General features: G+C 38.4%; 1 protein-coding gene and 1 long non-coding RNA gene across 3 annotated transcripts in view; one reads left to right on the forward strand and one right to left on the reverse strand.

Annotated features, from left to right (window-relative positions):
• Positions 1 to 16,290, reverse strand: part of LOC124159579 (28S ribosomal protein S35, mitochondrial) — a 48,251-nt gene extending 31,961 nt beyond the window's left edge. Inside the window, exons 1-5 of one of the 2 annotated variants that reach the window (XM_046535481.1) lie at positions 15,952 to 16,290; positions 15,539 to 15,869; positions 15,345 to 15,455; positions 15,187 to 15,274; positions 8,109 to 8,323 (exon numbers count right to left, since the gene is read on the reverse strand). In XM_046535481.1, the coding sequence (XP_046391437.1) occupies positions 8,109 to 8,323; positions 15,187 to 15,274; positions 15,345 to 15,455; positions 15,539 to 15,542 (418 nt within the window). In that variant the 5' untranslated portion in view covers positions 15,543 to 15,869; positions 15,952 to 16,290. The remainder of the gene's footprint in view (positions 1 to 8,108; positions 8,324 to 15,186; positions 15,275 to 15,344; positions 15,456 to 15,538; positions 15,870 to 15,951) is intronic. The other variant, XM_046535480.1, reaches the window with a different exon arrangement.
• Positions 16,291 to 17,424: 1,134 nt separating this feature from the next.
• On the forward strand, positions 17,425 to 26,993 carry LOC124159580. Its single transcript, XR_006864978.1, has 2 exons — positions 17,425 to 17,941; positions 26,364 to 26,993. It is a non-coding gene; the product is annotated as an uncharacterized LOC124159580 (long non-coding RNA).
• The last annotated feature ends 6 nt before the right edge of the window (positions 26,994 to 26,999 follow it).

The raw sequence follows: 26,999 nt of genomic DNA on the forward strand, positions 1-26,999 counted from the left end.
CCAACATTAACACTAATTTACTTTAGCAATCAAAGTGTTGAAAGTAATATATAAAACTGACGAAGTTTGATAATATTTTCCCTTTTAAACTCTTCTCGGGATACCACGTGGGTAACATTATTTAAGAGTGCCGACGTTTTGGGTACCGACTCATTACCCATTCTCACAGATACTGACAGAATATTCAAAAAGTATTTATTCTCTCTTTGGCCTTCAGAAAATCCTCCGAAACTGCAAAGAGCTCAGTTATGACGGACGACCAACCTAAACTGACAGCCAGGGCCTTTTTACCCTATATTTCTACGATATTGGGCAAAATTTCTAGGGTTTTCAGGAGGTATAACATCGAAACCATCCATCGACCTATGCCAAGTTTAAGAGACCGCCTCGTTTGTGTAAAAGATCCTTGGCCTTATGACTCGTGGAGTTTATAAAATCCCTCGTGAGTGTGGTAATGTCTACGTGGGGGAGACTGGGCGAACAATATATACTCGTCTCAAAGAGCAAAGGTGAGATAGGTCATCTTAAATGATATTTAAGATAAGCCTCTGAAGATGCCCTAATAAAGCAATGGGATACCGCCAACAATTATGCCTCTCATCACCCAAGGGAGAGGGCCACAACTCTTTATTTGAGTGAAGGTGAAGACAACAGTGGTCAGTAAAGCAACAATTATTTCACTGCAGTAACTTTACTAAAATGACTGTCGTACAATGATGTGGAAGACAAGGAGAAACTATCACACTATGTATTATCCTTAAGAGTCACAGCTACTCTATCCAATTCTTTAAAGTAAGGATGAGTCAGTTGTTAATTTTTTAAGGTTCTCAGTACCGTTCTGGTTCTCCCCCATCGGTCCTCAATACTCGGTTCCAAGGATGAACTCTGATTATCTGAATTAATGGCAAATTTAAATGAACAACCGCAAGAAGTGAATCAAAATAATTTCACTAAAGAAGTAAATTAGTAGGAAAGATCTGTAGAAAAGAACTTAAAATCATCTCCATAATTTTATTGGCCAAGTAAAACAGTTTAAATAACACTTTGTTAAAGAATGCATGTTTGACCAATAAATCGCATTACATCAGCCAGCCTCTGGTTGTTTTCTCCAGGTTTTGATTGAAAAAATTCATCGATTTTACCCTGAGTCTAATCTATTCTTTTTTTGGCAGAAATATTGCCTGCAGTTCTGAACAGGCGTTCCCCGAAAACTGTAGGGGTGGATGTTGATTTTGAAGGGCCATGCAAAATATGCTTGCTGCACAGTTTACATATTGCATAGATAGCTGGCATGATATCAGGATCAATAGTGAATCTCCCCCAACTTCTGACGACATCATCCGTTAATTTTTTGTAACTTGTGAGTCAGTTCAAAATATATTGTATTCTGCGATGTAGATTAAATTGTTACTTTAATTGACAACTTATTTGCATGCTTCACTGTAACAGTTCATATAACCTCAACAATAAACAGCTCAACACGCCAGTACAGCGACACCATGGATAAACTGAGCGGCCGTGAGCTAAGGCAGAATTGTAATGCAGTGTTGCATTCTGCAGGATAACTACACTTCCCTGTTCACCACGATCACTACGACGACCCTGTATCCTAGCTGATCCTACCCATTACATTGTTTGCACGCTAGAAATTGAGAGAGAATAAGTTCCTGAGAACTTGCACCGCCTTGTCTTTAATGCAAATCTGAACACATTTCCTGCAATTTCACAGGAAATCGTCTTTATAATCCACTACTCATACGACAAACTTTTTGAGGGTGAAGAGCACCTTTAATCATCGGATATGCCGGGCTCCCATTGTACTGTGGCAACGTTCTCCAACAGCTTGTCGAAAACGAAGAAAGCTGGACGGAATTTCTCATATCATAGGCGGATGCTTAAATTGAAAAATCTTTTTATTGCATGTACTAACTGATCGAATCATTGACCGTGTCTCGCCCCACACATGTGAAAAAAGTGGTGAAAGTGAATCAGTCAGACAAACTAAGTGGATATGCTAAAGATTTCGTAATCAAGAACTTAGATGCCCCTTTTGCATTGGAAAACCAGGGATTCTTCCCTTTTAAGGCAAATTGAACTTAATATTTTGCGCACTCATTCATGCAGGGACTATTTTGCAAATTCATCGTTTACCTTGTATGCTATGAGTAACATCGGGTGCCAATGGTAAGATATCAGGTAAACAAATTTCTAGTACTAAGTCTGTAAATTTGAGCCCTTTTTTATGCCTTGAGAGCTATTGAGAAATTTGAGAGGCCAAAGTTGCGCAAAATTGTTTATTAATTTAGGGAATTAAAGGACAGAAAAGTTCTAGCGTGCATAAAAATATTTATCAGGAATCAAGTGTTAATTAGTGGTTGACATAAAAAGAAACTTACATTAATTTTAATCATAATATTTTCTCTCTTACTAGTATAGCCTTAACAAACTTAAAAATGTTGATTTGAGTGAAACCATATAATATTTTAATGTACTCTTTCGTGTTTATATTTACCTGCAAACTGCATTGAAGTAGACTCTACCCTCTAATTAAGACTAATTCAACAAATTACCTATGTTCTGTGCTGTGTCTCCAACTTGGACAAAGCAATTACTAAATGTTATGCGAAGCAGAGGGTCTTCACAAGAATAAAATATTTGAACAAAAAAAATGCAACAAGGAAGAGCAACTTTGGTGGTGCCACTAAAAAGATTTAAAAAATTGTTCAGTAAATCCTTTTACATAAGTTCTTGAGTCTTATTATTTATACTCCCTTCAAAATGAATCTCGACGGTGGAGCTAAATTTCTACAACAGACTTATGATCGACCAAATAGCTGATATGCATTAGCATAAGTTTCTGTTTCAGCAATTGTCACTTAAAATTATTGAATTTGTCTCCTGCAGAGCTTTTTGGTGCCATGAAACATTTTTCTTTTACGTTTTTTGACCAAAGGCTACAATGGAAACTTTCTGTAGGATTTAAGATAGAGAGGAGTCCTCTGATTCGAAGGCTGTTCTCCACTCAAGCGGGCAACTATGGTGCTGTTTTGACAACAGCATAGTAGGTGGTTCATTTTCCATTTCTAGAAATTATTTTACCGGGCAATTCTTATTTCTCTGTTGAAGTTAGTTCCGTTTCATATGTATGATTTATTGCTTAACGCATGCAACCCACTGAATTCTGTATATATACCCTGAGACTTTGAGGAATTGATATTGGATTCCTGAATCCCCGAAGACGATGGGCGAGTTTTCCATCGAAACGTTGGAAGGAGAAATGGAGGACCTGACCTGGTGCGAAACCCGAGAAAACTTCACTCCTATTACGAATGATTTGAAAATGGTAATAACGGTAAATTTGCAACTCTTTTCACTCTATATGCTTATTTTTTTCTTCCCATTGAAGTAAATAATTTCAATGTACTCTTGCATAATTTCCTTCATCTTATATATTTTCAAAGCCAAGTGAGGAATGAAAACGAGCATAATTTCTATTTAAAAAGTGGCGGAACTGTAATTTTTGAAGCAACTAATTTGTTTTTTCTGTATTTCCTCCCAGCCATATTAATCTAAGTTTAAATTATATTGCGGAAAGCAAGGAAAACAGTGTTTTTGAGAGTTACAGGTAGGAAGTGTGAACACGGAACTAGCTCGCACACCTTCCCATTTCATCACTTAATCAGGACGTTATAGCGTCTGAATACACGAATTCATCTTTTTTTAAATCTTAACATTATTATTTTCATAAATCGGCATTCAATTTAAAATTCATCTTATAGCGTTCGATAGAGAGTAACTCACTGCAGTGAGCAGTTACGCCCGTGGAAAGGCTGGAATCTGAAATGGCGCTGGAAGTTGGGTCTACAGTGACGCCAAGCCAATGGGAGCCCGAGTCGCGAATGAAGCAACCTTTACTCTAAGAACCTTGGTTTACCACCAATTTATTTTGCAGGCTATTCGTAATGAAGAGGTAATTCCAACTCTAACCATGAGCTTTCTTGTAGCACTCCTGCCCGTTCACCCATTCCGAGAGATCTTTCTTTCCGAAACCTTTGTTTACTCTCCCCTACAGCCTTTTGCTGAGCTTCCTGACACCCAACTTACGCATCCCAAACCCACTCTTATTTACCCCATCCCCTTGGACCGCTCTCCGACTTGGAAGTGCATGGTTCATCTCTGCCGGCAACTTAGGGGGTAGTTTCTAACTGGGGAGAGGCTGGAGAAGTACTTTTCATTATCGGGAAAATGAGCATTCATTTTCTTGGCTACCACACGTGTTTTGTTATTTCTTGACTTATATTTAGTCTGTCCTCGCTCCCATGAGACTTGGTATATTAGCATCCCCTTCCATTCTGTTCACGCAAAGATATGGCTGGGCTACCTGCCCCGCCAATTCCGTAATTGACCCTAATCATTTTAGCTAAGTTAGGAAGCACTAATCGCATATTGGAGAAAACTAAACAAAATACCAACTTTTTTAGATCCATTATTTTATGTTCCTGGGTTTAGAAAATTAGCAAATCTGCTAAATACTTGAAAAGATTGAGCCAAGACCTGACGTGTGTCTGAAATTATGAGCTTATTTTTTTGGTTTTATTAAACTACAATAAACATGATAAACAAACTTAGAAAATGTGACAAATATGCCACGTTTTAGGCTCATTATTTTATAAATATCGTGCAGATTTGTAATTTTGCAATGTTGGTTTACTTTCGTGAACTCTTGAAAATGATACCTAAATATGTACGTAGGCCATCTTAAGTTTTCGGGATTCATTCTTCACCATATTCAAAATGAAGCCATGTAATGCTGATATAGAAAAAGATTTGTTTAAGTTTTAGCACTAGAAAAAGACGTGTCATGAACGGAGATAAACATTAGAACGGAAATGAGAAAGAAAAAACTAAATAATAATCTATACTATATAAACATGGCACCTCACACCTTACATGAATGGCCTTGATGACGAATTAAAAAGTCTTCACTTAAACATCCCCAAAAATGATGGAGCACGGCACCCGGATGGAGAGCTCGAAAAGAATTTACTTCAAATATTCGCCAATAGAAAATCATATCTTACATAATTTATGAACGTAACTGAATCATAATGAAAATAACTAATTAAAAAGATCATATATACCTCTGACAATACAGCGGGAACTATGTACAAATATTAATTTCTGTAAGTTATTTTGGAAATGGGCCAAGACCCTTTTTTTCTAGTCACTGAGCAATAAAAGATGACATAAATGGCAGTTAGGCCAGCTGCCGTTACAATTTTGTAGGTGTTGGAAACAAATTTCTATCTCGATCTCTGCATTTCTTCAGGGTTATCTTTCGCGTCAGCTTGTTTGTGGACAACAGTTTCGCTGGCTGTCCTGCCAGCGTCTTCAGGTCGAAGGTGTTGGCTGTTGGTTTCTGCCTCACTAATATACTGTAGGCTGGATGGTAGCTGCACTGTGATTGGCTGTCTGATTGGGCGCTTCTCTCTTCTTGAAGACGCTGGCAGGATAGCCAGTGAAACTGTTGTCCACAAACAACCTGATGCGGAAGAAAACCATGAAGAAATGCAGAGATCAAACCATCGCCGCGGAAACCTACGTTCTAACAAATATCTATCTCATTCGTACATAATAGTTGCTATTCGATACTGACCACAAATTTCTAAGATTAAATTCTAATACAAAAATTTTTATTTCCTTATTTGATTTCGTTTTCTAAAATGGATGGGAATTTCTTAAGTGCTATTGATATTTTACTAGAGATGTGCGAATAGTATCCGCGAATACTCGAATACTAGAAAGTATTCGATATTCGAGGTTTCGAATATTTATGCGAAAAGTACCGCCTCGAATACCTCGAATACTTTGAATTTCGCGTCATACACTGTCGCACGCACGTCGTTGGTAGTTGACTCGGAAAAATGTAGAGAACTGTAGTCATTTAGTGCTCGCAGTGCCGTTTTACGCAAGTTGACGAATTACATCAAATTCGTGGATTTTAGCGGTGAAAAGAGTTCGACGAGGGGAACAGAAAATGGTCGGGTGAAAAAATCCGAAAATCCCCGATTCCCCCCACCAGGAGAACCTCAGTGCCGTGGGATAGCATCCTTAGGGCATTTCCCACGATCCGCTATCCCCCTCCATTCAGCACTCGCCTCACCCACTCTGAGGCTTTCCTCTTCTCCGAAATCAAACAAAAGTTCCCAGCTCGCGCAGGGATCGCATTACGAAGACCCCTGCTTCGAAAAAAATATCGAGTTACGAGAACAAAAAAAACGTGTTTCACGCCCTCCCCCCTTTTCTCACCCACTGACCTTTTTCTGGCTACCTGCTTCGAAGTTCCCCATTTCTGGAGGTCAACTGCTGTGTGAGTACCGTGGGATACTTACATTAGCGCATTTCCCAAGATCTGGTATCCCTCTCCACTCAGCACCAGCCCCCCCTCTGAAGCTTTCCTCTTCTTTGAAATAAAAAAAAGGTCACAGCTCGCGCAGGGATCATATTACGAAGACCTTAGCTTCGAAAAAATACCAAGTTACACGAGAACAATAGAAACTTGTTTCGGGCCCTCCCTTTTCTCCCCCACTGACCTTTTTTTTCCTACTAGCTTCGAAGTTCCCCATTTCTGTGGAGGTCAACCGCTGCATGAGTCATCTATTAGCACAAAAGGTGTCTAAGAATGACTTTCGTCAATTGATGTTACACCTTTATTGAATTGAAATATTAGTAATGTGCGCGTAATTTCAAAAAGAATAAGACCAAACACGACATATTTCTGAGTTTATTTAAGCATTTTACGCAAAGAAATAAAGGTCAAAATACGAGGGAGACTTAGCATTCTGGCGAAACTCAATATCCTCGCAACTGAGCTTCTCGGAAGTTGATGCGGTATTTTTTTCGAAAACATACATCAAGTTACAATTTATGAGTTATGCTATAAATCTCTTTTGTCACAGTCGAAGGGATATTTTCTCAGGATATTGGGTTTTTCCCCGCTAGAAATTCAAATTCATCTGCTTATCTCGTGAGAACTTCCAAAGATGGACTGAAAATAATTGAAGAAAATCCGGTGGAGAAGCACCTGTATTTTGCAAAACGCCTCAGATTGTCAGCTAGCACTTGGCAGCAGGAGTGGGGGTAAAGCGATGTTAGTTGAATTAATTATATGCCCAATTGTTTCCATAAAATTAAAATATTCATTAATCAGCTAAATTCCTGTTCGAATCCTTTGAAGTAAATCAAAATTACTCCCCAAAATCTTGTGTTGCCTGCTGCATAGGCAACCGAGTCAAACATTCCAGCATTCATCATTTAGTATTCGAGGTATTCGAAATTCGAGGTATTCGAATATTCGAGCAATGATTTAATATTCGAATTCGATATTCGAATCCGAGAAATCTGCTATTCGACCCATCTCTATATTTTACAATAAATAATGGTCGTATGATTTTTTTTAACGATCTTTCATAGCATAAAATCAATTACAAAAAGCATTTTTTATTAATCATAGCCTAAATAACCACCGAAAACATTTAAAAAAGGCTATCTATGACAAAAAAAGGGTGGTAATGTAAGTATCGTGAAGATGGGACGTGACCTCTTTCCTAGCTTCCCCCTTTTTCCACCTCTCGCCACCCACCACCCACGCGCCGCTGCATTGGTGGTTTGCTTCTCGTCTTATCACCCTTCCTGTCACGCACCCCACTCCACCTCGCCTTAGGCGTGAGATCCGTGCAGCGTCAACAGAAGGCAGCCTCTTGGGTGGCCGCAAATGGGGAAATAGAGATGGCACGAGGAGAGGCGTGCGATGAGACTGGCGTTGGCAGTTGCCTGCCTTCCCTGATGCTATCAATATACTGAACCCTTACAGTAAGAACAAAAGCAAACATTTTTTCTCAACTTATAAAAAGGTTCAAATTACGATACTTGATATTATGAAGTGCCAATTTTCCAGTCCCACTGACTTCGTGTAATCAAGAGTTTACTGCAATTCTCTGGATTATTTTTTCAAAAAGTTATCAGTAATTACAGTTAGCTAAAAATTCTTTAACAATGATAAACAACCAAAAAAAGAGGCATATGCATATTCTGCATTAAGGACTCACTTTTTAATGCCTCACATTGTTGTTTAATTGCTGGTGGCGTCAAATGAAGAAAGTTTGGGATCTTCATTAGCTCAGTATTAGCAAATTTTCCAGGTGTAGACTTCTTTTTATGAGGGTAGCCTTGATGAAGTGGAAGAGGCACAGTAGCTGGATGAAATGTTCTGGGACCAGGCCAAACTGAAGGCCAATGCTGATCCACATGCATTTTTTCACTCCTAGAATTTCAATATTGATTAAGTCAATTTCTGTGCACATCACATAATACATGGTGTTGTACTTGTAACCGAATTGCTATGGTAAAAAATATGTTGCAACATCATGTTTTCTGGCAACTGCTACTGCATTGTTATTCTGACAAGGAGACATCACCAAAGTGATGTTCGGTATCTGGATGCAGATGTTAATTTCTGAAACTATAAAGGTAAGATATAAAAAGTGTCACGGCTTTCTTCCACATAGGCCCCGGTTCGATAGATATTTGCATGTAAAGATTTCACGCAGCATGACATCCCTAGAGTAATCACTCCCACTTAACTACGGCCGTGGCTTTGGGCGCTAGTCCTTTAACCTGTAGTTGGGGTTCCGGGTTCAAGCCCCAGTGTCGGCAATGTTTTTTTCTCTTTCCTAATTTTTGAATCACCGTTACAATTTATCCCCATTCATTTTATTTTGTTACTTTGCAATTTTTTTATTTTCATATCAATTTATAGATTTTGAATGAAACTCCGAATTGTGCCTTACCACGCGAATTAGAGGACGTATATAATTACTTACATGTGAATTTCCGTGTAATGTGCTCATCATGTTCACCGATGCACACCTCTGCCTCGCATCAGTTAACCGACTGTACATCTACTCATGAATTGTTTCCCGGTTTTTGACGTGTGTGCCTCCACTTTCAATGTCTTTTTTTTCCATTTCTGAAACACCAGTATTTTCCACTCTTACCATTTCCACCAAGCTTTCCCTCCATTAGATTTTCTCCACAGCCCACCCACTGTCTTCCCAACAAATCCCGATCCTTACAACAGAATATCCTTACACTCAACAAGCCTCCCGTATGACCTGCCTTCTAGCGTCCCTCAAAGAGTTCCGTCCCAACAACCCTCCCTCCACAGCTGACCTGAATCCCTGAATGAGGCACCGAGGCCCAATTGGTTCCCTTACTCAAAAAGGGTGATCCTCATGTTATGGATAACTATCGACCTATCTCTAAACTATCAGTCTTCTCAAAAATACTTGAAAGTATCATTTCAAGGAGGATTATGTCTTTCTTAATCAAGAACAATGTTCTATCAAAAAGCCAATTTGGTTTCATAGGTGGCCTCTCTGCTGAATTTGCCATTTACAAATTTATTGATGCTGTCATTGATGGTCTCAATCATCATTTACATACCATTGGGATTTTTTATGATCTCACTAAAGCTTTTGACTCTGTTGACTTTGAGATTCTTCTTAAGAAAATTCACTTCTATGGAATAAGGGGCATCCCTAACAACCTCATTAGATCTTTTCTTTCAAATAGGACTCAATCAGTAACTGTTACACATGACAAGATGTCCAAACATACTTCATCATATCGCAAGGTGGCAGGGGGTGTTCCTCAAGGCTCCATCCTTGGGCCCCTCCTTTTTTTACTATACATAAATGATCTTCCTTCATCATTGAATGGAAATATTTTCATGTACGCTGATGATACAAATCATCTAATCAAAAATGATGATAATCCTGTAGTCACTGCTCAAAATGCTGTCTTCGACATGGAAAAGTGGTGCCTCTCCAACTAAGTAAACTTAAATAAAGCCAAGTGTGCATATGTCTTTTCCACCCTGCTCAAAAGATAATTGATTACAGCCTTTATTTAAAATTTGAAGACGTCAGTCTTCAACGTGTCAATGACACAAAATTTCTTGGGCTCATCATTAATGAAAATCTGTCCTGGGACTCTCATATTAATCATATTTCATCCTCTATTGCATCTGGATGCTATCTCATTAGATGCATGATGCAATTAACCGACTCACGAACAGCTATCACTATTTATTTTGCTCATATCTATAGCAGGCTAAGATATGGTATTTTAGCCTGGGGTCTATCCCCCAAGGCTGTTCGTATTTTTAAATTACAGAAATGGGCAGTCAGAACCATCTGCAAAGCTAGGAAACGAGACAGCTGTCGCAATCTTTTTAAAAAGTTACAAATCCTTCCCCTACCTTGTATTTATATTTATTGTGCTGCGATGCTTATAAGAAATCACCATTCTCACTTGACACTTCTAAAGAATCTTGATATTCATAATCATAACACGAGAAGCAGAGACAATTATGCTGTGAGACAACATAACCTTTGTATTTTTAATACTGGTCCTGTCACCATGAGTTGCAGGATTTATAATAACCTACCTGCCTCATTAAAAGATGAAAAGGTGAAAGGAAATTTCTCCTCTAAATAAAAGATGTACCTTTTAAACAATACCTTTTATTCTATTGAGGAATTCCTCAATTCTTAATTGTTTTGTTGTAACTGTGTAACATTCTTTTATGTATTGTTCATTCAGAATCTCTTGTGTAAGTGTTTATCTTTTTTGACGGGTCCTATATATGTTTTTGCATATCTTTTGGCACCAATAAATTTATTATTATTATTATTATTATTATTGTGTGTAAACGGGTGCGAAAGCTAAAAAAAGAAGACCTCGAATACGGCTTGAGTAGGCTGATGGCAAGCAGGGTCATTGTACTGGGAGGGTAGGAGGGGACACTGTCTAAGGTCAGTAACTGAATGTGAGGATAGGCAATGGTGTTTATTTGTTGAGAAGAAAGACTTGAGACTGCGAATATACGAAGAAGCTGTGGGAGCAATGGCTAGGGCGAGGATGATAAAAATTCCCCGGAAATATGCATGTAAGTCATTATACAAGTCCTCTAATTCACATGGTAAGGCACAATTCGGAGTTTCATGTAAAATCTATAAATTGATATGAAAATAAAAAAATCGCTAAGTAACAAAATAAAACAAATGGGGATAAATTGTAACAGTGATTTCAAAAATTAGAAGAGAAAAAAATAATGCCAACAATGGGGCTCGAACCCGGGACCCCACTACAGGTACTAGCGCCCTAAACCGCATCGCCACGGCCATAGTTGAGAGGGAGCGCTTACTCAAGGGATATCATGCTGCGCAAAATCTTTTCATGCGAATATCTCTCGAACCCGGGCCTATGTGGAAGCAAGCCGTGACACTTTTTCTACCTTACCTATGTAGTTTCAGAAAATAACATCTGCATCCAGATACCGAACATCACTTTGATGATGTCTCCTTGTCAGTACAAAAAAGGTGGCATACTCGTGGCACAATGCTTATGAGCAAGAAATACAAACAGGAGCATTGTAAAAATACACCACAAAGGGAGAAACTCCCCAGCCTCCCACTTGTTTTTGATCAAGGTTTATAGATGACTGAGTCACGCTGAAAAACAATGACACCCAGTTCTCCTTTGCACTTGCGAATGGCGAGCAGATTAGAAATTTGTGTAAGAGAAGCACCACCATTTTCAGGTGCAATTTCAGGGAAAAAAAGTGCGTCTCTTACACGAGTTTATACGGTGCCGTCTGTAAATAAGCTAGTTAAAAAAGGTTAGTTAAAAGTTAAAATACAGCCTTTTTCTTGGCCATCTTGTTTGATGAATCTGGGCTCAGGTTGTATGCCACATCTTTGCAAGTAAAGGTAGGGATCCAAGCCACTGGTTCTGAAGAAAATGGCATACATTATCTAGATCTGAAACAAAATAATTCAGACCTAGTAATGCAAGTGGTAATATAGGATTGACTGTAAGAGTAGGAGAGGATGATTTACAAATTTTGTGGCATAAGAGACTTGCACACTTAGGGCACAGAAACATGCAGGTTCCAAATGGGCTAGTCAGTGGTGTGGATTATCCTACTAATAAGAAATTCAACCTTGTATGTGAAGCATGATATGAGGGCAAGTTAGCAAAGAAACCATTCAAATTCAGTCCAAGGACAGACAGGGTATGTAACAAATTAAGTCTGATCCATTCAGGCTTGTGTGGTCCTATCAACCCTGAGGGTATTAGAGGACTTTTATTGATGATTGTACAAGAAAGCTGTTTTCTAAATTAAAAGTAACAAGTCTCCTGTATTCCTGCAGGGTTATTCCACCAATTGTATAGCCAGGCCATAAGTTGAAATCAACCATAACTACAGCCTCGGGACATACATATGGCTTCAAGCGATTCTCCTCTGAGCGAAAGGCCATAAGTCAGGCAGTAGATAAGGCCTAAAGGAGGTAATATTATGACCAGCCTAGATGGCGGTCATACAAAATAACATTGCACACATAAGGAGTTATAAAAGAAATTTACGTAGTGTCATAAATTACAAAGCGATTGTTTCAAGAAATATATGAATATTGTGCGGAAGCACATGCAGATCCTACAGGCATTGGCCAGACATTGATTTCAACGGACATTGACGTTGACTTCATCTGGAAAGGAGAAGAGTGATGTGTAATCCGTTTGCATAAGATGATAATATATTTATTAAATATTTCCGCATGTCAAAAGAAGTTGTTACTTACCTTGTAGGTAGAGTGGATGGACTTAGCATTTGCTTATAGTTAAAAAGTTATGAATACTTTATAAATTGATGCTCCATTGAAGTGAATGGAGTAAGGGGCTTTTATTTGCTTACTGTACAATATTTGCTTACAGATTTCTTACTTATTTCTTTCAACTAGCTGTAGGTAACTTGAAATATCCACTCTGAAATGTTTTATACTTTAAGATTCTCGTTGTATTACGGTTCATGTGGGAGGATATCATAGAAATGTAGGGCAAGACATTTTTTGGCAGCAACGCAATCTTTAGTAAGTCAATACGTAAAAGAGGAATCCACAAATCAAGGAAAGAATGATAATTTTATATTGACGTTATCATTTTATACAGCTACCTAAAGTTAAGCCTATGATAATAAAATTCATTAATGAAACTTAAAAGTTTCAATTTCATCTTTAGATAAAGTGCATTGGCTGAATTTCTAAGGCGTTTGGGCACAATTGATTGCACCCATGAGGCAATAATTATACCATTGGAAGGAGAGGAAGGGGGTTAGAAATACAGGGGGATCTCACGTCCTCACTCTATTCACTACATGTAGAATTCACGAATATTATAATTATTGAATGGAACAAATTTCTTCTGCTTCTTCTTGTCCGTGATTTTTGCTCTTCATTTTTTCCGAAGCTCTCTAGCGTCTGCTGCCAGACCAGTATTATAAGAAAATCTAGTTCACTACATCACATAGGAGCATAGAATTAATTTTATCTCCATGTTGGAACAATCTACCTTAATCAAAAATTGACCAGTGCTCAAAAAAAAGGGAACCAAAGTTGTAGTATCAATTATAATTTTCATACTTGCCTGCCGAAAGGGCGTTAAGACTTTTGGCCGGGCCATACGATACAGCCCCTCGAGAGTGGAATCGGTATAGGCCGTAATTTCGGGTCTGGCTATACAAAACTTATGGCCCCATTTAGCAGAATAGCCCTGCTGGAATGCTTCCAAATTTTTAAGGCCAGGATGGAGAATAAGACAGGGAAAAATATCAAAAGCCTGAGTACAGATAATGGGGGTGAATATATGGATCAGGCACCACAGAGGGAGTTAAAAGTATGTGGGATTAAACACAAAACTACAGTACCTTATAATCCTGAGCAGAATGGATTAGCTGATAGAACAAATAGAGCCATTATACAGAAAGCTAGGTGCATTCTCTGTGGCAGCGATTTATTAAAATATTATTGGGTTGAAGCACATAGAGCAGTTGTATATCTCAAAAACAGAGCACCGTCCAGAGCACTACAGAATGCATTTCCTGAGAACTGAGATGGTCTGAACAAAAAATGGATCTTGGTCATCAAAAAGTATTTTGATGTATTGCCTATGCTTATGCGGTTAAAGAGCAAAGAAATAAGTTGGAAGCCACATCCAAAAAGTATTACTTTGCTGGCTATTGTGAGGAGTTAAAAGGGTATTTATTGGCTGACTCTGATATTGTGGGAAGAACAATCTAAGCATGTGATGTGGTATTCTTTGAAAACATTTTTAGGGAGCTAAAACCCGTCCAAAAAACTCTTGGAAACTCTGCCATCCTCCCTGGGCTCTCATGAGGAGAAGGAATAACTAGTTCCTTGCCCCAGCCCGTGCCTAAAGAGAATGGCAGTGCCGAACAACCAAAGGTAAAGAGCCTTAGTGGTGAGGGCAATGGTCGAATTCCTTGTAATGTAGACTTCAGTTCTGAATCAAGTTGCTGATTGCTTTACCAGTAGAATTGGACTTAAAAATCCATAATTTGGATATGTGAGCAGCATTTTTTGGGATTTTTTTTAAGGATATTGTACTCTCTACAACTATAAAAGAAATCCTTGAAAAGTGTTAAAATACTTGGTAGTAATGTGGTGCATAAATGCAATGATAAACAGTCTGCAGTACAAAATGCAAGTTGTGGAAACATTAGGGAAGGTCAAGGCACATCCAAGTTAGACATTTTGTAAAACGGCAGTTGCTATAGGAAAAATAATTTTAGATTACATTTCAATTATGGTAGCAGATATTCTAACAGAGGGGCTAGACAAGCATGTTAAGCATTGGAACTTCATTGGTCAATTGAATCTTATAGCTCATGGAAGCAAACATGTAGTTTAAGTAAGGGTGTTGCACTTGTAGCCTAATTGCTAAGGTGAAAAATAAATGGCAACTACACGTTTTTTGGAAATGCTACTGCATTCTTGTTTTTGTACAAAAAAGGTGTTGTGTCTCATTTTTCCTTTAAGTATTTAACTGTTCCGAGTCCATAAATAACCTAAATTACGGCACCTGGTAGTCTCATATACTAGGGCAGGCATTTTCTATCTTTGTGGTAAGAATGGAAAGACTCTCAATAACCAAACACGAAACAATGATTCATTATTTGTCAATTAATCGCTCAATTCTCCGTGACACTCAATTTTTGTCCAATCCGATAGAAATTTAGAGTCAGATGATCCATATGCACAATACCTGGGTGAGAGGGCAGTAAGTTTGCGCTGTGTCCGTCTAACTGTCTGGGTTTTCTTCTTCAGCTTAAGGTCCAATACTCTAAATTCATCTAAAATAAAATATATCGTCAGTCATACATTAAAACACCTTTCCAAAACATCATATACACATGTTTTCACCTGTATCAACTTCCTGTCCAACCGCATGAGACGCTTGCCGAACTGGAGGAGGTAAGGCGAATAAATACTTGCAGTTATGCAAGATCGCAATTCCACTGCTTGCTTTAAATACTATCAAAGAAACGCCTCGCTAATAATCAACATACAAAGAAAAATCTTACAATTCCAGTTAAGAAATGCTTCACAATACTTACCCATGATTGAAAAGACAATCCGGTGATTTCGGATAATTCTCGATGACAAAACAGGTATTTGAAGCGCTCCGTGAGGACGTCGTTGAAGTGGGAGATTTGAATAGTCTCAATTGCAAAACAATCATTAAATAAAGGTTTTTCATTGATTGTAGCTATAAGATAATTGGTTTTACTTCTTTAATTTTTCAATTCCAGTTTGGATGCAAATATTTTTGAGGAATTTCTATAGGCTAGCGATAAGCTGCTGAGTGCGGCGACTTTGTCCTACAACTTCGGAGCTAAGTTTACTTGTATTATCATGTTTAACAAGCTGATACGGCGGAATCAACATCTACGAAAAATAAATATGCGGCATCAAAGTAACTATATCATAATAAATGTAAAAATTTAATTATTAAAATATATAAACTCACCAATCTTGTCATGACGATGTATAAAGATAACGACAACAAAACTATTAAGCACACAAATATGAGTAACATAAACGCACTCGTAAGTGCAGCAGTTTTCAAAATCACCGTGAAAGCTTCTACAAACGGCATAATTACATTTTTGACAGTTGGCAGCTTTGAGAGTAACGTGCAATTCTCTAAAAGTAGCATTTTATAGTGAATCGCCAGGTGTACGCATGCATTGATTTCTCTACGCAAAAACTCATCTGCTCAAGAGTACCGTGATCTAATTTGCGAAATAAAGTTGGACGTGACAAAATTACTAACATTCGAGGACCGCCATGTTTTAAGGGGAGTATCGGAAGTTATATGTCAATCATTGTTGCAAAATATGAATAAACAAGAATGAAATGGACTAGACAACTTGATACATTTTTATTTATTTATTTTTTTTGTTTAGCGAATGTCGTGCGTCATAGCGGCGTTCTTTGACTACATGCGAGAAATAAAAAAGGTAAAGAAAGGGTTCAAATTCAGTGGTGGCGATACTAGGGCCCTGCAGACTCAGAGGCGCTGGGGCCGGGGGGCCCCACTAGCCCGATAAGGGGGTCCAAGTGACGAGCATGGAAAAAATAACAACCGGTTTATATACCTTGTTCCAATCCAACCTCATTCTTACTGAAGCACTATAGAGTACCGAAAGCGATAAAAATAGGTATTCTATATTATTTTCATGTTTATCATTCGCAATAGGGTGGTTCCCTATTATTTTTTTATTGCCTAAATCGAAAGATTATTACTCCTGGAGTACGCATTAAATGTTTTTGATTTTTAATAGCGATATCTATTTTTCGCGATTAAATGGAAAGTGAAAATTTTTAAGCGCGCGAAAACGCGACGCGGTATGAATGCCGGGAAATCTCTCCGTGTGACGTATTTCTGGTTACCGCTGCCGCCCTGTGAGGTGACCTTGAGGCGAGTTGAGCGCTGATACGACGCAGGCTGCTAGCGGGTAGCTGAGTACCCTGCTGGCTGGTAGCGCTTGGCTTAAATAAGGATTATTAATACCTTATCAAATGAAGAAAACTTTCCGACCTTAGCCAGTTTTAGTAAGTGATTATTAAGACATGTTTCCCTGAGCTCTGCGCCTCATGCATGCATTGGTAACCTCAGACGATGTATAACTCCTATCTTCTCGAATAGAAACTAGGTCCCTGTGACGTCACATGGAGTGGCATCGCATGGGCGCCAATCTGGCCCTTTTCAAATAAGGTTAAAAATGGACCATAGCCATTCGTATAAATCGGTATTTCTAAAACGAAATAATTTGTATATTATGAATACAGTAATGGTGGGTAACGAATCGCAATCAATTCCTTTCCTTTTCTTTGATGAAGGAAACTACCCTATTGTCTGATAATGAAAGGGATGTGTGTTTAAAATTGTTACATAACAGCAGTAAACTGTTGCAATAGGAGAAACTCAGCAGCCTTAGCTACCATAAATCAATGGAAAGGAGACTTTGCTGTGGAGATATGATCCTGACGTGCAAATATTTTGTGATTCCGTTATATGCTTGGTGGAAGACGAGATTCCGGCGACAGCGCTCGGCGTGCTTTTCTGCACAAAATGATCTACTTCCGACACTTGTATCACTTGGTTTACGGACTGGCGGAATTAATTCCAGTATTCGTCCAATGATTCGGCCAATTTCACGTAGCTGTTTCCCGCCTGTCTTGAAGATTAGAAAGGAATGACTTATATCTGTCAAATTATTCTTAAAGGACGCGCACAATTGCGATCATTGCAAACAAGAACTATATATATAAGAGTGTGTATCCCGATGTTTCATGTTGGAAGCAGAAGCGAATTGGTTTTCAAGAAATGGCGAGAAATCAAACTGCAGCTCGCTAAGCTTGACAAATCCACTGGATTCAAAAATAAATTAAGGAAGTGCCATCATGTTAATCAATCAGCGTGGTATTATGAGTGGGATACCACTTCATTCAAGGTGAGCCTCTAACTGCTATTTTAAGTGTGTTTTAACGCATGCGTAATTATAGCGAACTGTAAATGTGCCCCATCGTGACATACGATCTTGTAAACGATCCGCCAACCTGGCATATTACTTAGCAATGCTGGAGCGAGGTGATTGAACGGGAAGTCAGCGAAAAAAGGATTATCACGAGTGCAATATCCTACCAAATGCGAGGAATTTGCATTTATTGCATGGCCAGTGAACGAATTCTCTCCTCCGTCAAAGTGTTTACAATCCAATATGAAAAATGCGGCAATTACAAAAATGGCTAACATAAACTGCGATAGGGAGAGGGCTCTTCCGTTTCAGGGGTAGCTGCAGAATTATTTTTTTGTCTTTGGCGTCATTTCAAGCAGAATAACCGAGCAGTAATTTTCCCCTCCAACCTTGGGGTGTTGTTCACCGGGTTGTCCTGTAGCTGTAACCAGTGACGTGGATCTAACAGGGAGGAAGGCAACCATGGTTTCCCCCTGCAGGGGAAAAAGTGTTGAGGGAATATCCTCCAGTGGAATTGTGCTTTGGGGGATCGCCCGAATCGGATTTTTAAGGACAAGATTGAAAATTTGGATTATTTAGGGTGCGATTAATAGACGACACTTTAGGCTAAAGTATACTTTAGCCGGGCTTTTCTACTTTCTCCGTTTCATAAACGCCACATAAGAAGAAAAATGGCCGACCGGATGAAAAGTGCCCCACCGGAGCTCATTAAATATTTGCTTTGAAAAAGTTGCCAGTGCGCGGGGGCCCTAACTCCATCAGACCTTAGATTTAAAATTAATTTTTATTCGTCATAATGGTTAATTTTCCGGAAAATAAAAACAAAATACTCAATAGGGGCGCATTTCGGTCGTTTTGAAGGGTTGACGATCTTTCCATATAGCGCCTAAAAATCCGGTAAAAAAGAACTTGCATTTGAAGGTCACCTTAAAAATCACCATCTTTCTCTAATGTAGGGGGAGGAGGAATGACAGCCCCCACGGCTGCCCTCAATCTGCCCGTTACATATACTTGTAAGTGGTACCAGCGGCGTAGCCAGGAATTTTGTTCAGGGAAGGGGGGGTCCAGAACCAAGAGGGAAAAGTTTTTAACACTAGGTACTAAGTAATGAGTTTTAAACTAATTTTAACGCTTTTCATAATAAAAAACTTAATTTTTTAAAGAAATGTTTCATAAATTCATGATTTTTCAATAATTTTGTTTTCTTTTAAGAAGGGAAAAAATTGTGTTTTTATATTTCGGGGGTCTGGACCCACCCTCTGGCTACGCCACTGAGTGGTACCCTCCAGAAATTTCGATTTTATCTTGCATAAGGGATGTGGAATATGAAAGCAATGATGAGGGCGGAAAGGTTAGAAAATATCAAAAGGAAAATTGATAATGGGAAGATGTATATCTTAGGATTATGCAAAGTGAGGTGGAAGGATGGGAGGAACTATTGGGGTGATGGTTACAGGGTTATATATATATATATATATATATATATATATATATATATATAGTTGTGGAGAGGAAAGCCAGCAAGGGGTAGCTTAAGTATTAAACGGGAAGATGGGTAAGCATGTGGTAGGTATAGACATAGGCGGATCCAGGGGGGGGGCACGTGCCCCCCCCAGACCCTCAAAAATATGCAAGATTTTTAATACGGCCCCATTATGATTGCTTTCATTTTGTATTACGAGGTATCGTTGTGCCCCACCCAGAACAAAATCCTGGATACGGCCTTGCTTGTGCCCCTCCCAGAAAAAAATCCTGGATCCGCCCCTGGGTATAGATCAGGTAAGGAATAGAATTCTTGTGGTAGAAATTGAGGCACAACCCATCAACCTTATGGTGGTTCAAGTTTACATGCCCACTAGCAATCATAGGGAAGAAGAAGTGGATGAGGTGTATGATCAGCTTTTGGAAAGAATTCGAGAAACCCTGGGGAAGAAAAATCTGGTAGTGGTGAGGGACTGGAACACTTCAGTCTGGGAAGGGAGAGATGGATGGATACAAAGTAGGAGAATTTGGACTAGGAATTCGGAACGATAGGGGTGACAATGCAGTAAAATTTTGCGAGAGAAACAAGTTATTCATCACAAACACTTGCTTTAATCATCATAAAGGGCAGAGGTACACATGGAAAAATTCAGGGGATATGGGAAGATATCAGATAGACTACATCATGGTAAGACTGAGGTTTAGGAATAGTGTGAAAAACTTGTGCAGCTTCCCTGCGGTGGATGCAGATTCAGATCAGAACCTAGTGTTCATGAAATGAACGTAAGATTCAAAAGACTCAGGAAAGTTAAGAAGGCAAGGAAATGGAATGTATAAGCTCTGAAGGGGAGTATGAGGAAAGAATATCAGGAACTTGAGGAAAATAGCAACCAGGAAATTGACTGTACACAGACTGTAGAGGAAGGGTGGGAAAATATTAAAACTGGAATAGTCAAAGCAGCAGAGAAGTCAATTGGCTACATTTGCAGCAAAAGGATAAAGAAGCTGTGGATAACAGAGGAAATGATTTTAAAAAATGGAGGAGATGAGAAAGTGGGAGACTATGGAGACAGAGCAGAACAAAAGAATATATGCATAGGGAAATGAATAACCAATTACAGTGTGAAACAAAAAGGGCAAGGGAGGCTTGGTGGAAAATGCAGTGTGTGAGAAAACGGAAAAGTTCCAGAAGGATGGAGAAGTAGGCGCCATATGATTGCCAAAGTTAAGTTGCTATTGGCAGCAAAAAAGGATAAGCCATGTCTAAAATTAAGGCTAAAGATGGAAGGATGCTAACAGAGCAAGAAAAGATATAGTGTAGATGGAAGGAATACATGGATGCTCTGTATGACAGAAGAAACAGGCCGGAGAGATAGAGGAGGGAAGTGAGAGCTTCTGAAGAATCTGGGGAAGGATATTCAGAAAAGTTTTTTCGAACTAGTAAGCAGGATCTAAGAGGAGGGATGTTGGCCGGAGGATTTCCTTAAGACGGTTCCTCTACCAAAAAAAGAAGTGGAATGTGGAGATTATAGGACTATTAGCCTAATATCGCAAGTGGCGAAAGTGGTACTGAGGGTATTGAACAGACGAATGGAGGCAAGGGCAAACGAGTATTTGGGCAATGGTCAGTTTGGCTTTAGAAAAAAGAAGTCAACTTGTGATGCAATAGCAATAATGAGTTCTCTCGTGGAGAGGAACCTAGAATATGACCAGGACGGGTATGCCTGTTTTGTGGATTTTGAAAAAACATTTGATAGGCTTTTGAAAGTCAATTTGCCCGATAACCTAGGATGGCAAAATATTCATCTCAAATCATATTTTAAAAAAACTCATTTCCACCAGCTCCAAACTTGATTAATTATCTAAATTAACTAATATCATTTAGTAATGGAGACGAGATAAATTACTTCTGTAAGTTGGCTACTCGCACCACATGATGAGTGATGTTTTTGTCCATTGTGCGGCAATGGATTTCGACTAATATGTATATAAACAAAGAATAAGATATGAGGCGAGAAATACTATTAATATACGTTAGATGAGGGTAATTTTGTGTGTACTTCGTGCAAGTTCACGTTATATTACGAGAATATTAAGGTTATTTGATTAGGCAAAGCAGCGTTGGGAAGTTTCCCCGAGGAATGAATTCCCCAATGAAAAAATTGTATAAACCTGTACAAAATTTGTATACATTCTTATACAATTGTCATGGCAATGTATAAGAATGTATACAAATTTTATACAGGGTTACACAATTTTTTCATAGGGGTTGGCACTGTGTCAACATTGTGCCAAGCGAGGCATGGGTGTATATAGCCATGAAAATCAGTACTAATATTTTACTGATATAGATCTAAATTTCAGCTCATGCTGACAAATATTTCCAGAGTTTTATACAAGTCCAATCACCAAGGCCTATGTACATAGGAAAATAGATGAGCATGTAAGGATTTTGTCTATGTTGAATGCACAATTTTGAAGCTATTTAGAGAATTCTTACTCCTTTGTGCCAAATTAAATGTAGAATCATATGGTATTCTAAAAAATGTACATCTCAACCAGCTATCAATTTATGAACTATTCCTAAACAATAATAATTTTACAGTTGAGGACCTCAAATCCGGAATCCAGAAACCCGGAAAACCAGAAATACGTTTGAAAATTCCTCTGCGTAGTGTTTTGACTTGCCACCTCCTGGCACTACTCTCTGAGCCTTGTTCCGCAACGAGTAGGAAGTTAGCACATGCTATGAACTTACACTAACAACCTAGGCAGGCACACTTATATACTCACACAGTTACAATTGCAGTGGTAAAAAAGAGAAATATATATTTTTCCACAAAGACCTTCAAATTTATAAAATATAAATAAAGTATTGCACTATTCAGTTTGAGCAGATTAAAAGTATTATTATTTTATTTATTGGAATTAAAGATTTTTTGACCTTAAAAAATTTAGGCCAATTATACTTTCATATTTAAAATAAACTTTTAAACCACAAAAATGCAATTAATGGGCTCAGGTTTACTTATTTAATTAAATAATTTGACAAAAAATATGAATATAATTTACATATACAATTGTTTAAACTTAATTGCTGGATGAGTCATCGTAAGACCCAATCTTAGGCTGGTTGACTTATGATATCAAGAATCAACAATCCTAAGATAGGTTTGACTGTTGAACGAGATGTTGGCAGTCTTCTTGGATGTTGACAATGAAGCTGCAGCTTTGAAAGCATCACAACAAATTTTTTTCCAGTGTGAGTGTCTTTATGTGTGTTTCTGTTTTAGCCTTACTAACTCGTTAGTGAATGTTTTTTTAATCTGTGTCTATGAAAATAATTGGTGAATGGTTATGGTTCAACACTTCAATGAAGTTGAGGGAAATTATGATATCAAATTTATGCACCTCATGGACCTTCTGAAATCAGAGTGCTCTACAATGATTATAGAATAGTTCATAGTTTGTACAAAAACCAAGAAGCTGCGGTCAAATGTGGACCCAACTGTGCAGAAGCAAAAATAAGTAGGGATGGTCGGATCGGATCCAAATATCCACGGATATTGCCCTTCATCGGATACATGGATCCAGAGTTGTCATCAGCTCGTGCCTGTTGTTTTTTTTTGTTTCTGAAATAACACAGACCAATAATCATTGTCTTCGAAGGAAAATATCAAGTTACACGAGAACAATTGAAGCTTGTTTCATCTCTACCCTGTCTTACCAACTGACCTTTTTTGGCCTACCTGCTTCAATTCTCCGTATCTGGTGGACAAATGCTGAATGAGTGACTTTCTACGCCCAAAGATGTCTCGATAGCTTCGGCAATTGGATGACGTGCATGAGATTTAAAAAAGAATGAGACCAAACGAGATGCATTGCTGACGATATTTCTGTTTTTTCAGCTCTAATTTATTGCCACTATATTTTCTATTTACAATTAGACTATACTAATATGCAACATTGTCCAAACAGCACAATTTTCAAAGAAATAAGCGTAGTGCTAACCCCTCAAACAAGTAGAGACGCATTGGAAATGCCAACTGCATATATCACGTAGCTCGCCAGGCTTCGCTTTGAAGGCAACGATGTCAAGCAAGATCTTACTTGTCCGTCCCTGAATCCCTCATTCATAGCCTCGTTACTTGAAAGACGGAGGGACCGTGCTCCTTCCCCCCCTCCTCTCGTCTCTTTTGCACTCCTGCTACCCACCTCTTCCTCTCGAGATCACTGAGCAGTCGTCTCATTCTGTTCCCACACCTTGTCGCACGTGAAGTCAATATTGTTTGAAACATTGTCAATTATGCCGCAGATTGCACAGTTGCAATTTAATTCAATGATATACTGATAAAAATGTCTTTCATTGTGTAGAAACATTTCTACTGAGATAAGGAGAACCAATTTATGCCATGTGCGTGAAACTATCAGGAGGAAGTGCTAAATCCACCTTACCACAACTAAAGCATTTTCGGGTGACACACAAGTCAGTTTGCGATGAGCACCAACGTGTGTGAGGAAAATATGCGTTCAGTCGATGGCAGTGGGGAAGCCAGGAATTTGGTACGGGGGAGTCCTAAAGCAGGGGGGAGAATTTTTACCAAAGTAGAGGGTTTCAAACTAATTTGAACACCTTTCATAATCATAAAAAACTTCATTTTTCAGAGAAATCTTTTGTCAATCCATGTTTTTTCAACATTTTGTGTTCTTTTATGAAGGAAAATAATTGTGTTTTTATATTTAGGAGGGTCCAGACCCCCCAGACTTCTCCCCTTTCTACACCACTGATCAATGGTTTGTCTGAAGATTTTTCCTATTTTCATTTCAAAACCCAAGCTTAACAGCTTAGGTCCTGAGCGTGTAAATATGTTTTAAAAAAAACAACTTGAAAGCCTATAAAAATGATTTTTAATTTATAAAAATATTAAAATGTGTATGAAAATCTAAAAAGCATTCCTTTGATTGCATGTACCTAGAAGAAACTTAAATAATTACTTTGTTTTATAGCAGCAATTTGAAATTGCTGAAGATCAGGCTCCGAAAATAAAGGATCCGATCCGAATCCAAAAAAAATTCTGGATCCATTCATCCCTAAAAATAAGAAAATGGGTGAGACAAGGGTGTGCACTTTCCCCCATAATTTTTTATGTTTACATCCAGAAAGCCCTCGATGAAATCAAGAAGAAGGCTTTGGGTGTCATTTTCCATGGAAAAAGATTAAGTATGCTGACGACGTAGCACTCATCAGCGACACAGAGAAGGATTTAAAGAAGTCTTTGACAAATATAGAAAGGACAATGGCAAGATATCAGCTGAAAATCAACAAAAAGAAGACTGAGAAAGAAGTATGCAGCAAAAGAGAGGAGGCTAAGACAAACATTAACCTAGGGAAGCATAAACTTGAAGAGTTTTCTTACCTGGGAAGCTGAATTAACAACGATGGACGAAGTAAGAAAGAAATAGTAGCATAGAGGAGGCGAAGAGGGCTTTCTGCAAAAAGAAGAATCTTCTTACAACTGAGAATACATACAAGCACAGAAATAAGCTAACAATTCATCAGATGCTACATATGGGGCATGTTTCTTAATGGAAGCGAGGCTTGAACATTGACAGCAGCAGAGAAGTCAAGAGTGGAAGCATTCAAAATGTGGTGCTCCTGAAGAATTATGAAGATAAAATGGTAAGACCATGCATGTAATGAGGAAGTACTTAAAAGAGTGGGAGAATTAAGAAGTCTACTAAAAACCTTAAGCAGAAGACGGGACAACTTAGCTGGCCACATCATGAGACATGATGATAGATGAAAACAATCGTAGAAGGAAAGGTGGAAGAGAATAAGGGCTAGGGACGTCCAGAGTGAGTTACATGGGACAGGTTATAATGATTGTAAAGGAGAAGTTATACATAGCTATAAAAATGCCAACAGATAGGAGAGAGGATGGAGAGCTTCATCAAACCAATCTTAAGATTGTTGACTAATTATTATTATTACTATTAATTTGTTACATGTAGGCCATTGGCCTGGTGGTAATATGAACATAGGATTCAGTCTCACCTGCAAAAATCAGAATTTCGAATTCCAAATGGTGCATTCTAATTGACAATTTTCAAATTCAGTGATAATTTATTTTCTTTTCCTTTTTCCATTTCATTGACCTTATTGTGGGAGCTTAAATGTTGGGCCAGAGTTCAAAGCCTTTCGGTGGCAGAGATGTTACCCATAAAGCATTGACCCCTGAATAAGCGGTGAATGATACCTAATCTCCATTCGTTGTCCGATACATCGGCATTATATTCTTGCTTCACATGACAAGTTGTCATTGGTTGGTCACCTCCTCCAAATGCCTACCACTTGAATGGCACGAAGTAAACTCAATCCAACAGTAAATGGGAAATGCTATCTTATCATGTAGAAGATGAAATGCAATTATGACTACGCTTGATGGAAGTCCTACACCAATATCCAAATACAGTTCTTCATAATGTTAAACTAGATAGGTTTACCAATACTTGAAAATTTATAATAACATACATACATACATACTACACTAGTTAGGGTGCTCCACCCAGAGCGCACCCATGCCACACAGTTAAAGGGGCTGTGTATTTCTCTTTGGGGGAGGAGGGCCTCACACCCACTCTCTACCCATGGCCAGGAGAGGTCTGTGGGCCACCCTGGCTCCACCCCCTGTCACACCATGGCCAGTTGCACCGTACAACATTTTACATGACATGGATTTTCCATTTGGTTTTAAGAGGTTAATTATTAAAAATGATATTGACTTTAAAAATAATTATAATAAAAAATAACATTTTTTCTAATCACTAGACTAATACATTTATTATTCCAATCTGTTTGAACATTTTGAAGAATGGCATTACTCATCCAAAATTGATGGATATCAATTTCTTTCAGTTTCGGACTGGATCCACTTTCTTTTGTTATAGGCCTGCTATTCATTGTTTTCATCTTTGTCGTACCAAGATTCTCCTATGGATACCACGTACATCCTCTGACTCTTCCAATTGGAACTGCTGCTTCCACAGGTGAACTCTTTCCAAGCAGGAGGACCACGAGGGAGACACAAAATCTCTTCACCTTCAATGAAGTGAGTCATGGACTGCAGTTGGACATCTTGACAAGGAATGTATTTGAAGCAATACACAACCATGCAAGCAGCAATGTCCACAAAAAAATTGTCTGACATGCATTGGTTTGACTGACGTAGGCAAGTTTAATGAACTCTATGAAAATGATTTGAATGAAATATTCACGAACATTCATGCCGAAAATTTCAGCACTAAGAAAGAATAGATTTTACGGAACTTAACAATGCATTAATTCACAGCAAAATATGTATAGAATAATGGTGTAATGTGCTTACCTTCTTTGTTCTTCATCCAAAACTTTTTCAGTAAAATGATGGAATATTTTTAAAGGAACAGGTACCTAACTAAAAAATAGGCTGAGTAAATTGCATTAGGTGCCTTAGCAACAAAAGCCTTATTTTGTGATGTCCCATGAAATTAAAGCACTGGATTTCAACCAAAG

This window comes from Ischnura elegans, chromosome 5 (assembly GCF_921293095.1).
Source record: "Ischnura elegans chromosome 5, ioIscEleg1.1, whole genome shotgun sequence".
Lineage (NCBI taxonomy): Eukaryota > Metazoa > Arthropoda > Insecta > Odonata > Coenagrionidae > Ischnura > Ischnura elegans.